Source organism: Ipomoea nil, unplaced genomic scaffold (genome assembly GCF_001879475.1).
Source record: "Ipomoea nil cultivar Tokyo-kokei standard unplaced genomic scaffold, Asagao_1.1 scaffold2647, whole genome shotgun sequence".
NCBI lineage: Eukaryota > Viridiplantae > Streptophyta > Magnoliopsida > Solanales > Convolvulaceae > Ipomoea > Ipomoea nil.
The window spans coordinates 2,749,392-2,763,785 of NW_017619075.1; the positions used below are offsets into that span (position 1 = coordinate 2,749,392).

The window sequence follows — 14,394 nt, forward strand, 5'->3', positions numbered from 1 at the left end:
CGGTCAGTGCGGCATGCACCATTAGGTATGCATAAATGCATTACACAGGGTTCGAAAATACACCATTATGTGTGGTGTATGCCGCACTGACCGCACGAGAAAACCTGTTCTCACAGGAACATATATATATATATATATATATATATATATATATATATATATATATATATATCCCCACTCCAACCTCACCAAGAATGGAAAATATTCTCCATTCCCGTGAAAATCTTTTGGAAACGGGAATAACTTTTAGTCGAATTAATATCTTTGTTAATTAAATTTGTATAATTTATCTTTATTAAAATTAGTATCTTTACACGTGCGTTGCACGGAATGAATTTGCTAGAATATTTTAAAAATATTTTGATCGATATACAATTATATAAATTATAACAACGAATATTATATAGTGTAATTGATGAAATAGATTGGATCGGTTATGTTTTATGATGTTATCTTTGCTTGAAATTGAGCAAATATTTTGAGCATTTATTCAATGCATTTTTTTTAAACCCATTCATTTTTTTAATATGATGAGCATTCCGGTGATTTCCTATATTAGTAGATGTGATGTTAAAGAAAAAAAGTTTGGAATATGAATTGCATAGTCTGATTGAGCAAAATGTGTATGGGTTAGGTACTATGTATATCTGTGTGTTATTTTTTAAAAAGTTGATAAAAAATTACAACTATTACAGTATAGTATGGACTGTGTAAATTTTACTCATATTTAATATTTCACAAATCCCATATAAGAGATAAATCACATCAGGAAAATCTTGTGTGACGAGTTTGATCGAAAGGACAATGACAAAACATAAATTAGTGAATTAATCTTGATGATATAATAGCATGTGCATGAAAAATGACTTAATTCACTTCAATTACTCAAAGTTACGAAAATCTTGAACGAAAGAGATAGTATAAGGCAAAAATGAATTAAACAAACAATTTTGATTGGCCGGTCCATTAGAAATATTGTTGAGTTATTTATTTATTTTATAAATTTATGATGCGTTTAGGAATAAAATTGTAATATTGAATGGAAGCCGAAGCGGAAACGCTCTCTGATGATGTTACACCGGCGGCGACCAATCGGTCGCCGGAGGACCATGACCTGCTTGAAAGATCGACCAAGAATTACAAGAGGACCCGCGAACAAGTCGAATCACCGGCGGCAACACCCATGAAAGATACAGCTCCAGAAGACCCTTTCTTGACGAGTGCAACCCCTTTTCAGATATAGTACCTGAAACGGCGACGACGCCGGCCAATGATAACCAATCGGCGTTCTCGAACCCCCCTCTGCCAGCGAAATACAAACTCAGCTTGCGCAAATTCATGACTTACAAGAAAGACGACCTTGAAGGCCTAGAGGAGGAAGCGTCTGATGATGAGTTCGCAGAGGAGCAAGAAGATACGGAGTGCCCAAGAATTAGGTTAACTAAGGAGGAGAAGATTAGGATAAGAAAACCATGGCGAAGAACCCTCATTATTCGACTGCTGGGTAAGTCTATTGACTACAATTTCTTGATTAGACGCCTTCGGACTCTCTGGAAGCCGAAAGGTCATATGGAATTAATTGATTTAGAGCACGAATATATCCTGGCACGCTTTGAGCTGCAAAGAGATTATGAACATGCAAGGTGGGGCCATGGATGATCCAAGACCATTATCTGATTGTCGAACGGTGGAAGCAAAATTTTAGGCCAAAGACGAACAAAACCCAGAAGATTTGTGCTTGGATCTAACTACCTGATATCCCGATCGAGTACTTTGACGAGGACACTCAGATGAAGGTGGGAGATAAAATCGGGAAAACTGTCAAGATAGACGACACAACATGTCTCGCGTCTCGAGGGAAGTTTGCCCGAATCTGTGTGGAAATTGACATCACCAAGTTGTTACTGGCTAAATTTACAATCGACGATGAGGAATTTCCAGTAGAATACGAAGGCATTCATCTTATCTGCTTCAAGTGTGGTAAGTACGGCCATAGACTCGATTCTTGTGGGCAAGATTTGGCATCTGAGGGTTGTTCTAATACTGGAAATATGGAGACTGATGCGTGCAACACTACGGATAATGACGTACCACAAAAATCGGATCAATCTTGCCAGAAGAATGCACCTAATGCCCATTTGAAAGAAAGATTTGGGGCTTGGATGCTTGTTACAAAGAAAGACCGGCGACCCCCTAGTAGACTATACTAGTTTTTTACGCGCATTGCGCGATTGGGATAATGTCTAATATTTTTTTAAAAAATAAGTACTTTAAAGTATATCAAACCTAGATTATATTGGAATTGTTCATGCATAGATATTTAAATGTTGAATTTGGGTATTTAAATAGGTAATTCTAAGTTTACAAAACCAAGATAATATAGTCAAGATTGATTATAATTGTTAATAAAATAATTGTATAGGTATGGTTGAAACCAAATACGGGACATAAGGGAGAGCAAATAAAAATTAGGACATAAAATATTAAATATATACTAATATTGAAGAGCTAACTGTTGATTGTCAAACAAGGACATTGCGATATAGTTTCCACTTCAATTTGTTGTGTGATTTGAATAGTCTTTTTATCAATAAACCCCCCAAGTAGTTAATATGATTGGCGTAATTATATTTTTTATTTTTTTTATTTTTTAAAAAGAATTATTATTATTATTATTATTATTATTATTATTATTATTATTATTATTATTATTATTATTATTATTATTATTATTATTATTATTATTATTATTATTATTATTATTATTAAATATATGTATACCTTAGGTTATTTTACATTTTAATATAAACAGCTAATTTTTTAAATATCTTTTTACCAACCGTTGATAGAATTCGCAGGTCAAATCCGCTAACTGCTGATTGTCAAACAAGGACATTGTGAGATAATTCTCACTTCAATTTTTTGTATGATTTAAATACTCTCTTTGTCAACAAACCCTTCAAAAAGTTAATATGATTGGCTTTATTAATTATATATATATATATATATATATATATATATATATATATATATATATATATATATATATATATATATTTTAATTTTTACATTGTATTAATAAAATATTTGGTAAATAAATATATATCATTATTTTGTATTATAACTTTGATATATAATTAAAAAAATAGTGCACAAAAAAGATAATAGACAATGTAGTGAATTTTTATATTGGAGAAAAATAAAGATAATATAACTAATGAAATTATTTTTCTTATTTAATTTATTGATAATGAATAATTTTTTTTTGAATAAAAACATTATAGACACATAATTTTAAATTAAAGAAATGCATATGTATTATTTTTTGTTGTAGCTACTAAATTATTATATAATAATAATTTAATAAAAGTAAAATATAGTACTAATTATGTCAACTTTGATTGGGTGGGGTTCGAACCTAAGACCTTTCTTATTGAAATCAATGAGTAAATTAACGGTGAACTAACAGAAATTAATAGAAAAGATAATATTTAACGGATAATCATATTCATTAAGGATAAATTAGGAAATCTTAAAGAAAAATTAAAATCTGATCAATCTGAGTCATTTATTTGATTAAAGAATTTGACCGCCATTTTTTCTACCCATTATAGGTCTAACTCTCTTAGGCTCTTATTAGTATACTAGTTTTTTACGCGCATTGTGCGATAGGGATAATGCCCAATATATATATATATATATATATATATATATATATATATATACATATATATATATATATATATATATATATATATATATATATATATATATATTAATAAGTACTTTAAAGTATATTAAGGCGAGATTATATTGGAATTTTTCATGCATAGATAATTAAATGTTAAATTTACGTATTTAAATAGGTAATTCTAAGTTTACAAATGCAAGATAATATAGTCAAGATTGATTATAATTGTCAATAAAATAATTGTATAGGTATGGTTGAAACCAAATACGAGACATAAAGGAGAGCAAATAAAAATTAGGACATAAAATATTAAATATATACTAATATTGAAGAGCTAACTGCTGATTGCCAAACAAGGAGATTGCGAGATAATTTCCCACTTCAATTTGTTGTGTGATTTGAATACTTTTTTTGTCAATAAATCCCCTAAGTAGTTAATATAATTGACTTAATTTTATTTTTTATTTATTTTTTATTTTTTAAAACAATTATTATTATTATTATTATTATTATTATTATTATTATTATTATTATTATTATTATTATTATTATTATTATTATTATTATACCCTTAGGTCATTTTACATGTTAATCTAAACAGCTAATTTTTTTAAATATCTTTTTACCAACCGTTGATATAATTCACTGGTCAAGTTCGCTAATATAATCCGCTAACGCTAACCGCTAACTTCTTATTGTCAAACAAAGACATTGCGAGATAGTTCTCACTTCAATTTGTTGTGTGATTTGAATACTCTCTTTGTCAATAAATGCCTCAAGTAGTTAATATGATTGGCTTTATTAATTATGTTTTTTTTTTTTTAATTTTTTCATGGCATTAATAAATTACTTGTAAATGAATATATAACATTATTTTGTATTATAACTTTGATATTTAATTAAAAAATAGTGCACAAAAAAAGATAATTGACAATGTAGTGAATATAATGAATTGATGAATTTGAATGTAAAGAATTTTTACATTGGAGAAATGTAAAGACAATATAACTAATAAAATTATTTCTCTTAATTAATTTATTGATAATGAATAATTTTTTTAATAAAGACATTGTAGGGACAATGTAGCGAATATAATCAATTGATGAATTTGAATGCAAAGAATTTTTATATTGGAGAAAAATAAAGACAATATAGCTAATGAAATTATTTCTTTTATTTAATTTATTGATAATGAATAATTTTTTTGAATAAAGACATTGTAGACACATAATTCTAAATTGAAGAAATGCATATGTATTATTTTTTGTTGTAGCTACTAAATTATTATTTAATTTAATACGAGTAAAATAGAGTACTAATTATGCCAACTTTGATTGGGATGTGGTTCGAACCTAAGACATTTTTTATTGAAATCAAGTAAGTTAACGGAAAATTAACATAAATTAACGGAAAAGATAATATTTAACGGAAAAGTTAACGGATAATCACATTCATTAAGGATAAATTAGGAAATCTTAAGGAAAAATTAAAATCTGATCAATCTGAGCCATTCATTTGATTAAAAAATTTGACCGCCATTTTTTCTACCCATTATAGGCCTAACTCTCTTGGACTCTTATTAGTATAGTAGACTAGATATATAATAGAGATAAGATATAGGATTTTTGTAGACTTTTCTTTCATAAATATAAATAGTTGAAATTCAATTATCCAACCCTAAACTTTTCAACTTTTTCTACTTTTTTTTTTCTTTATATAAGCCAAACAAAATTTTCATCTATTCCTATCAAATTTCATGATACGGTTTCAAAACTTTCATAAATATTCATATACTTTTAATTTTTATCTTTTATTTTCACACATATCTATATAAATAATAATAAAAATTTTATTATTATTTTAAACAACAACTAGAATTTTGCCCATATAAGCATCTCAGTTGATCATATGAGTGAAGTTTGGAAAGAAGAATTCATATTTAGTGGCAATTTTTGTGTTGCTTTAATATGCAGTTATGTTTTCCGTGAAAGATTGGCTGATGAGTGATGAAGCGTCGCTCCGTTTCTTTTTCTTCCTAAATTTTAGGAGTTAAAAATATATTATATAGGAAAAAGTGTAAAATTGGTTTCTAAATCAAGCAAGATAGTGTAATTGAGTCACTTAAATAAAAAAAGTTCTATTTAAATTCTCTAAACTTGTAAAAAAGTTTAATCAAGTACAAAATTACTTGTTTGGCAGGTTAGTGTCTTCTAATACTGACATGTGTCTCTTTTTTTTTTTTTTTTGTTTTTGTTTTATTATTATTATTATTATTATTATTATTATTATTATTATTATTATTATTATTATTGATAGTACTAATTCCCCCGTATAGAAGGGTGTATGTACTAGATGAATATGTAAAGGATGTATGAACAATAAGATCCAATATAACTCAAGAACCTCTCTTTTATTAATGGTATCCTTCAATTTAAATGTAGAGAGAAGGAAGAGGAAATTAAAGTAGAGTTTTAGAGAGAGGGAGTCCAAAAGGGATCTCCTAACAAGAAGGGCTAGAGGCCCTTATATACTCCGGGTGGCGGGTCAAACCCGTCACCTTTGATCTTGACCCGTAGATCAAGACCTGAACTGCGAGACCCCGATCCGACTATAAGCGATGACACGAACTCGGGGTATATAACTTATCATAAAGCCCCCACAGACGACACCATTATGATATTACTAATTCCCCCCGAGTAGACGGGTGTACGTACTGGATGAATATATATGTATATGAATCTATAAATAAGAAGGAAGAACACAAGAAATAGATGAAAGTGGTGTTTTTATTCATATGAATATTTGTATGTTTGTCTATATTATAGAGAGAAGGGAGAGGGAGCCGAGAGAGAGAGCGCTCATGGCTCCAAAAATGGGAAAGATCCTTTCACTTGAAGGGCCAAAGGCCCTTTTATAGGGCCACCGAGGTGGCGGGTTTGACCCATCTCGGGTTTGACCCGTCACCTCTGACCCCAACCCGCAGGCCAAGACCCGAACCGCGAGACCTTGACCCGACTATAAGTGATGGCACGGAACCGGGGTATATAACTTATCAATTATTATTATTATTATTATTATTATTATTATTATTATTATTATTATTATTATTATTATTATATTATTATTATTATTATTATTATTATTATTATTATTATTATTATTATTATTATTATTATTAGAGAAAATGGTATTTTTTTCCTGAGTTATATACTTATAGCACTTTCCCCCCCTAAATTATTCAAGTAGCTGTTTTTTTCCTGAAATGTTAAATGGACATATTTACTCTTAAAATAAATATTTCATTTATTTTTCTTCTCCAACAAATTATGACCACAATTTGGTTCAAACCAAACAGACACTATAACAACCAAACCGAAATATTCTAATTACAATTTAAAATCGAAACCCGATATTTAGAGTTTATTAAAATCGCGAACCGGGACGGCTGGTTCATGTTCGGAACTGAAAAAAATAAAATGCATTTATTGTTAAATTTAGACTATTTTAAAATAAAGAAATAAAAAAAATTTAAAATAAAGACGTTTCAAAATCGCGAATCGGATCCGGAACCGCCGGCTCACGGTTCAGGATCTAGTTTTTTTGATTCATAATTTTAGTAAACTGAAATCCAAATATTGGGTTCTGTAACTAAATCATAACCGGAAACTTTTAATTCGATTTCTATAATGGCAGGTTCAATTCGAATTGAACTGTGGTCATCCCTACGTATATGCAATAATTTGTTGGAGAAGAAAAATAAATAAACTGTTTATTTTAAGGGTAGAAATGTCAATTTAATATATCAGGAAAAAAAATCACCACTTTTAAAATAATTGAGGGGCTAATGTGCTTACATAGTTACATTAATAATTCAGGAAAAAAAAAAGTGGTATAAATATATAAGTTAGGGAAAAAGTGCCATTTTCCCTCTATATATATATATATATATATATATATATATATATATATATATATATATATATATATATATATATTTATGTATGTATGAGGGTAAAAATAGACATACTGTCCTATTTAAACTCTTATTCTCATTATTATTATTATTATATTATATTATATTATTATTATTATTGTGATTGTGATTATGATTATGATTGTGGTTGTAATCTTTGTTGTTTATAAATAGATATAAATTAAGCTCGCCTCAGGGCATTAATTATATATATGTGGATTTATTATCTGTGTGTGAAGGTTGAAGGCAAATAATCTCCGGCGCCTGAGAAGACAAAAGTAAGCTCGATTCCACTGTACTTTTCATCCCCCCCCCCACACACACACATATATATATATATATATATATATATATATATATATATATATATATATATATATATATAACTATTTCACTTTTTATCCATATTAAATACATGAATACTCATATATTTTTGAGTCACACACTCTGTGCATCATGCAATTCATTGAAATTGATCGGCTAAGTATGAATAGATTAGTCTCACAGTGTGTGATGCGAATATTATTGTAGTTTGAAAGAATTTTTAGAACAGTCTATTTTGATTCTGTTATTAAAAAAATTTGTGAGGTTATGTTTTTATTTATTATTTGTAATTTTCCTTGTTTTCTAAATTCTTTACATTTTTATTAACATTTGTAAGGATTACAATTGCAAATTTTCTGTATGAATAAAGATGGTATGAGCAAGGAATACACACGTCAAATTTGACAAAAAAAAAAGAAGAAATATTGATATCGTGTATATGCAGGTACTTGCTAGGGTGGGAGAGATAATAATATAATGGTTGGATCTGGGCATAGTGGTTTGCCAGAAGACGTTGTATTTGAGATTCTATTGAAGTTGCCTGTGACATCCATTTGTAGATTTAAATGTGTTTGCAGGTATTGGTATGATGTAATAAAAAGACATGTTTTTAAGGAACAACATTATGCGTTGCAACAGAATTCAACTCTCCTTGCTGTTGAGTATTCTGGTGCGGCAAACATCTTTTCAGATAAATTTTTGAGAACTAAGGAAAATCTTCGGATGTCACTGTGGGGTAGTTGTATTACCGGTCCGTGTCGTGGTTTATTTCTCTTGCACACTGTTATTACACCTGGAGCTAACCTTGGTCTGTTGAACCCTGCGACCAGTGCCTTTCGGCTTCTCCCTAGGTCGCCTTGTGCTGTTATTCATTATTCATTTGAATTTTATGCATATGGATTAGGTTGGGATTCTACGAGAAATGATTACAAGGTTGTTTTCATTCTCTTTAAGCGTCAAATTGCTCTAGTATATTCATTGAATAACGATTCCTGGCGATTTCTTGATTCTCCTCTTCCTCTTGAATTGAGTGGCCGTAGCTGTTTGACTACTTACCCTCAGCATAACATATACACAAATGGTTTTTGTTACTGGCTACCATATGCCAAAAACGCTTCATTACTTTTTTGTTTCAACATGGCTCAAGAGAATTTTGTTACCATTGCATTACCCCCCATTGTGATCAATAATCGTGACACTATTGTCATCTCTACCTACTATGATTCATTGGCGTTCTTAGCTTGGAATGAAGAGAGAGAGGTCATCGAGGTTTGGGTTTTGCAGCAAGAACAACATTATTGGACAAAAGTTTACAACTTTGGACAAATAGATCCAACCGTATGTCCAATTGGAATTTGGAACAACACTTATGTTTTGCTAAGAAAATGTGTAAGCAGAGGCTCAAAAAAACTTTTGGCATATGATATGAAAAATGATCGTTATGAAGAGAAGATCAACACCCATATTTTGGATCCTCGAAAAGTGATGTGTTTTTTGAATTACAAAAAGAGTCTATTTTTGATCCAAGGAGGGAGTAAAAATTGGACACCCTCTGTCCTATCATCTAATCATATCCCTCATTTCTTCAGGCACACGTTATATTAGAGGACACAATTTTTACCTTATCCTAGTTAGAAATACTAGCTATTCGAATATTGAGTTAGATATATTTTATTCATTAGTTACGTTAAATACTGTGAAATTTATTTTGTTAATAATAATTTTTTTTTATGTTGAGTTATACTTTCATTAATTTATCTTTAGTTTTTCCTAGAAGTTTTACTGGAATTATTTTTCCTAATAGTACAGTATTATATAATCCTTTTGTTACGTTGCCTAACACGGGTAACAGTGCCGTTAGGCACTGTTATCTCCTTCTTTTTTATTTTATTTTATTTTATTTTTATTTTATTTTTAATTTCAGACAACTTCGTTATAGGAGTACGTATATGTTCATAATTTTATTACTATATGTTAATAATTGTACATTCATAACTCCATAACTGTACGTTCATAACTTTATAACTGTACATTCATAACTCTATAACTGTACATTCATAACTCCATAACTGTACATTCATAACTCCATAATTGTACATTCATAATTTTCGAAGCTCTATGTTCACAATTTTAGAGCTCTATGTTCATAATTTTATCACTATATGTTCATAATTGTAAGTTCATAATGTCAGAGCTCTTTGTTCATAATTCGATCAATAACTGTACATTCATAATTCCATAACTGTAGATTCATAACTCCATAACTGTACATTCATAACTCAATAACTGTACATTCATAACTCCATAACTGTACATTCATAATCTTTGAAGCTCTATATTCACAATTTTAAAGCTCCATGGTCATAATTTTATCACTATATGTTCATAATTGTACACGGGTCCAGGGCATAATTTGCCGTGTACACCACTCCCACTTTAGGTTGCCTCCGTGTAGAAGCTGCTTTATTATTATTATTATTATTATTATTATTATTATTATTTGAGTGCACATCTTTGTGCTTTTGAGTGCAAAAATTTGATCTTCCAGTGTACATTTATGTGCGTTCAAGTGCACATTTTTGTGCCTTAAAATGCACAACTATGGACCAATATTTATTACGGAGTATATCTTTTGCTTTCTTTTCAGTAACGTATAACTAAATTTCTAATGCAATTTGTGAGTTTTACAAACAATTTGTAAGCGTAATTGCTTTAATAATACTTAAGTTGAATAACTTACAATTTTGGAATAATAAATTGCTTCAATTGTACATCTTTGTGCCTTCGAATGTAAAATTTTAGCTTTCGAGTGCACATTTTTGTGCCTTCAAGTGCATATTTCTGGGCCAGTGTTTATTATATCTTTTGCATTCTTTTCAACAACATACTATAACTAAATTTTTAATGAAATTTGTGAGATTTACAAACGATTTGTAATGATAATTGCTTCAATAACATTAAGTTGAATAACTTCTCTTTTTGGTACTATAAATTGCTTCGATAGCACATCTTTGTGCCTTCGAGTGCAGAATTTTTGCCATCAAACGCACATTTAATTTGTACGCCTTTGTGTACACATTTTTGTGCCTTTGAATGCATATTCTGGATTAGTGCACATCTTTGTGCCTTTAAATGCAAAATTTTTACCTTCGAATGCACTTTTTGTGCTTCAAGTGCACATTTTGTATAGTGTTTTTTTTAAAAAGAGTCATTGATCATGCTTATCTGCACTTTCCACAGAAAATTGTCATTGCACCTGATCCTCTATATATATATATATATATATATATATATATATATATATATATATATATATATATGAATGAGATTAATTTGGAGATTAATTAAAAACACGCTTGCAGATAAGACATTGTAATATATGCATAATAAGTATGTCCCTATATTGCACACCATACATGCTTTCGTTTTCTAAAATTGTTATTTTCGCAATTCCGTTCTATAAATGAGGAGAAACAATATATTAGAGAATTAATTTTCGCTCTACTTAACTAAATGCCAATTAGAAATAGTAGATACTTTTATTTTAATTTATTTTAAGTCTTAAGACCATGCTTGGTGCCTCTGAAACTGTACCATGGATCTTGAATGTAAGTTAAGTCTTAAAGTTTTACTTGGTTTTATAAAAGTGAAATTACCGTACTTTTAATTATGTCATTTTAGAAGGAACAAATAACAAATTAAAAGTAAGAAATAAAAATCAGGAACACAAATATTGATCATGCAGTTTGGAGCGAAACCTCCTACATCTACGGGGAAACTCACGTTAGCCCAATTCACCAGATGTTCACCAATGTTATACAGGGCGTTTGTAAACACACGTCATCTTTAGCTACAACAACCAACTACAACATTCACAACATCTAACTTAGGATTGGTGCATGCATGCCATCTTCTACTTCAGATGTTGATACTGCTGCTTCTAATCTAGAATGTCTGATCTAGCGAGACACCTCTTCAAAACAATATAATAATCTGTAATATGAAAATAATAAAGGTAGCCTTTTCTTCTGATTTCTGTCTCTCAAAATCCATGAAGTGAAAAGGTAAGAGAACCATCCTTTTTATATTCATTTCCACTAAACCAAACTTTCCCCAAATTCACGCTGACCACACGCCCAAAATAACAGATGCCCACAATAATTAATTCATGCTAAATAATAGTTCAATCTTCTTAAATATGTTAAACACCATTGATGGGAGACAATCCAAAAAAAAAAAACATAAAATAAATTTTAATCTTTTGATAAATAAATTAGCCAATTTATAATAAGGGTTTAATGCGTATCATTTGTACACTTACAATCTTCCCCTTTGGCAATTTATTTGGAAAAAAACTAATGCATATATACTTTGGGCACAAATAAGATAATTTTGAACAATTTTCATTAATAAATAGCCCTAAGTATACTTTGGGCCCTTAGTTTTTTTCATCTTACAGACTTCCACTGATCGACCGCTGCCTCCACAAAAGGAGCGGAGGCAGCGCTGGCCTTCTCGACTCCTCCTCCTTCTCATTTTCTCTTCTTCCCATGCTCCTACTGTCTCTCCTCTACCTTGCCTCGGCCTCTCCTATGCCGCCTCCACCTCCTCCCGCCTCTCCCCCGAACCATCACCACAACCGGCACCCCAATCCACCCTTCTCCGAGTCTTTTTGGCCACTTACCCGACTAGGCTTTGTGCACTCTCAACCGACTATTCTTCCTCCTTTACCACCGCCCCTCGCCATCTCCAAGCTGCAGATCTAAGCTTCATTACCAAAAAAGTGAACAATCCGTAGTGGTTGGGTAGGAAAGGGTGAAAGTGACTTTGGTTTTGGTGTGTTTGTGTTTGGTGTCTTGTGTTGCTTTGAGGCTCTGGATCCACCTTGTTTTCTTTATCTTTATGTTGCTTTGTTTCTTCTGTTATTTTTACAGCTTATTGTGTTTTTTTTTTCTCTCATTCCTTTGACGAGTTTTCTCCTTCTCGTTTATATGACGAGGTTTTGTATGAAGCATGAAATGATAAAAATGGTCATGGTCTTTGTAAACTTCATCATGGGCAACGTAGAAGACAATGAAAAAATGTCTCTCCTGAACTTTGATATGGATTTCAGCTCGGTTGGTAGGCTACCATATGAGAAATCGATAAATCCCACTGATGTAAGATTGGGTGTTCTCAAGAGGGTAATATTGTCAATGCACGAAAAAATATAGATGAATACCCAGGTGGTGTGCAGAACTTCTGAGATAATCTTGTCTACACTTGGCGAGATTATTAATGTTTTTAAAGAAGCTTTATGGCCCTTCAAGGAGTCAAACTTCCAATTTGTAAAATAGTTTGCGAATCAATTTTTCTGTAGCATAGCTGGAAAAATTGTTTCTATGTCTGACTGTAAGAAATGATTTACCATTTCTCTGAACTTTGTTGTAATCGCTTCATGTTATGATTTAATGAATTAAGTACTTTATTTAAAAAAAATGAAAAGGAAAATTGAAGAAAAGCAAACCAATTAAAACTTGCCACCTAAGGGAGTGACAAGTTTGTGAGTGATACATATGAGGCACTAAGCATTTTTCTATTGATATACCAGCATTGATTTCTCTTTATTTTTCCATGCTCTAAAAGGTTTTTACTTATCTGTGCTCTATAATAGGAAATAATTTTTTAAAAATATTTTTACAATCAAACTTCAATTTTTTTTTTTTTAAATCTTTTAGATATGAGATCAATTTAAGCCAACTTGATTTTAAAGAATATTGTAATGATATGCGGTCTTGTCTTCTATTTTCCCCCTAATGAACATTGGATGAGAACTGAGAGAAATTATATTATATGAACAGTAATTACAACTATACATAGAGGGGGTATATATACAAGAGGAATCATAGGAAGACTAGGATATGGAGTCATATAATGACTCAAATACAAAGTCCTAATACTAGTCCTAATACTCCCCCTCAAGCGCATGGTATACTTGTAACCTGTAGCTTGTCTCTAAGAAATGAAAATCTAGGACCAGGCAATGCTTTGGTGAATATGTCTGCAAGTTGATCTTTTGTTGAGATGAAATTGACTTGTATTTCTCCAGCAGCAACTTTATCTCTCACAAAATGGTACTCTATTTCTACGTGTTTGGTGCGTGCATGAAATATGGGATTGGCGCACATATCTGTAGCTCCAAGATTATCACACCATAATTTTGGAACAGAAATATTTGGGACATGAAGTTCATGTAAAAGAGACATAATCCATGTTACCTCAGCACAAACATCTGCTAGAGCTTTATATTCGGCCTCTGTAGAAGATCTAGCAACAGTTCTTTGTTTCTTGCAGACCCATGACACAAGATTAGAACCAAAAAATCAGCAAAGCCACTTGTAGATTTTCTATCTTCTGGACAGCTAGC

The 14,394-nt window shown here is 30.6% G+C and overlaps 2 protein-coding genes across 2 annotated transcripts in view; one reads left to right on the plus strand and one right to left on the minus strand.

Annotated features, from left to right (window-relative positions):
* The window catches only part of LOC109154412 (pectin acetylesterase 7-like), a 4,829-nt gene extending 3,489 nt beyond the window's left edge, over window positions 1-1,340 (minus strand). Inside the window, exon 1 of the mRNA XM_019302210.1 lies at window positions 1,158-1,340. Within this exon, the coding sequence (XP_019157755.1) occupies window positions 1,158-1,340 (183 nt within the window). The remainder of the gene's footprint in view (window positions 1-1,157) is intronic.
* Window positions 1,341-8,465: 7,125 nt separating this feature from the next.
* Window positions 8,466-9,593, plus strand: LOC109154413 (F-box protein At1g11270-like). Its single transcript, XM_019302211.1, has one exon. The coding sequence runs from the start codon at window positions 8,466-8,468 to the stop codon at window positions 9,591-9,593; it is 1,128 nt and encodes a 375-aa protein (XP_019157756.1).
* Window positions 9,594-14,394: the final 4,801 nt, after the last annotated feature.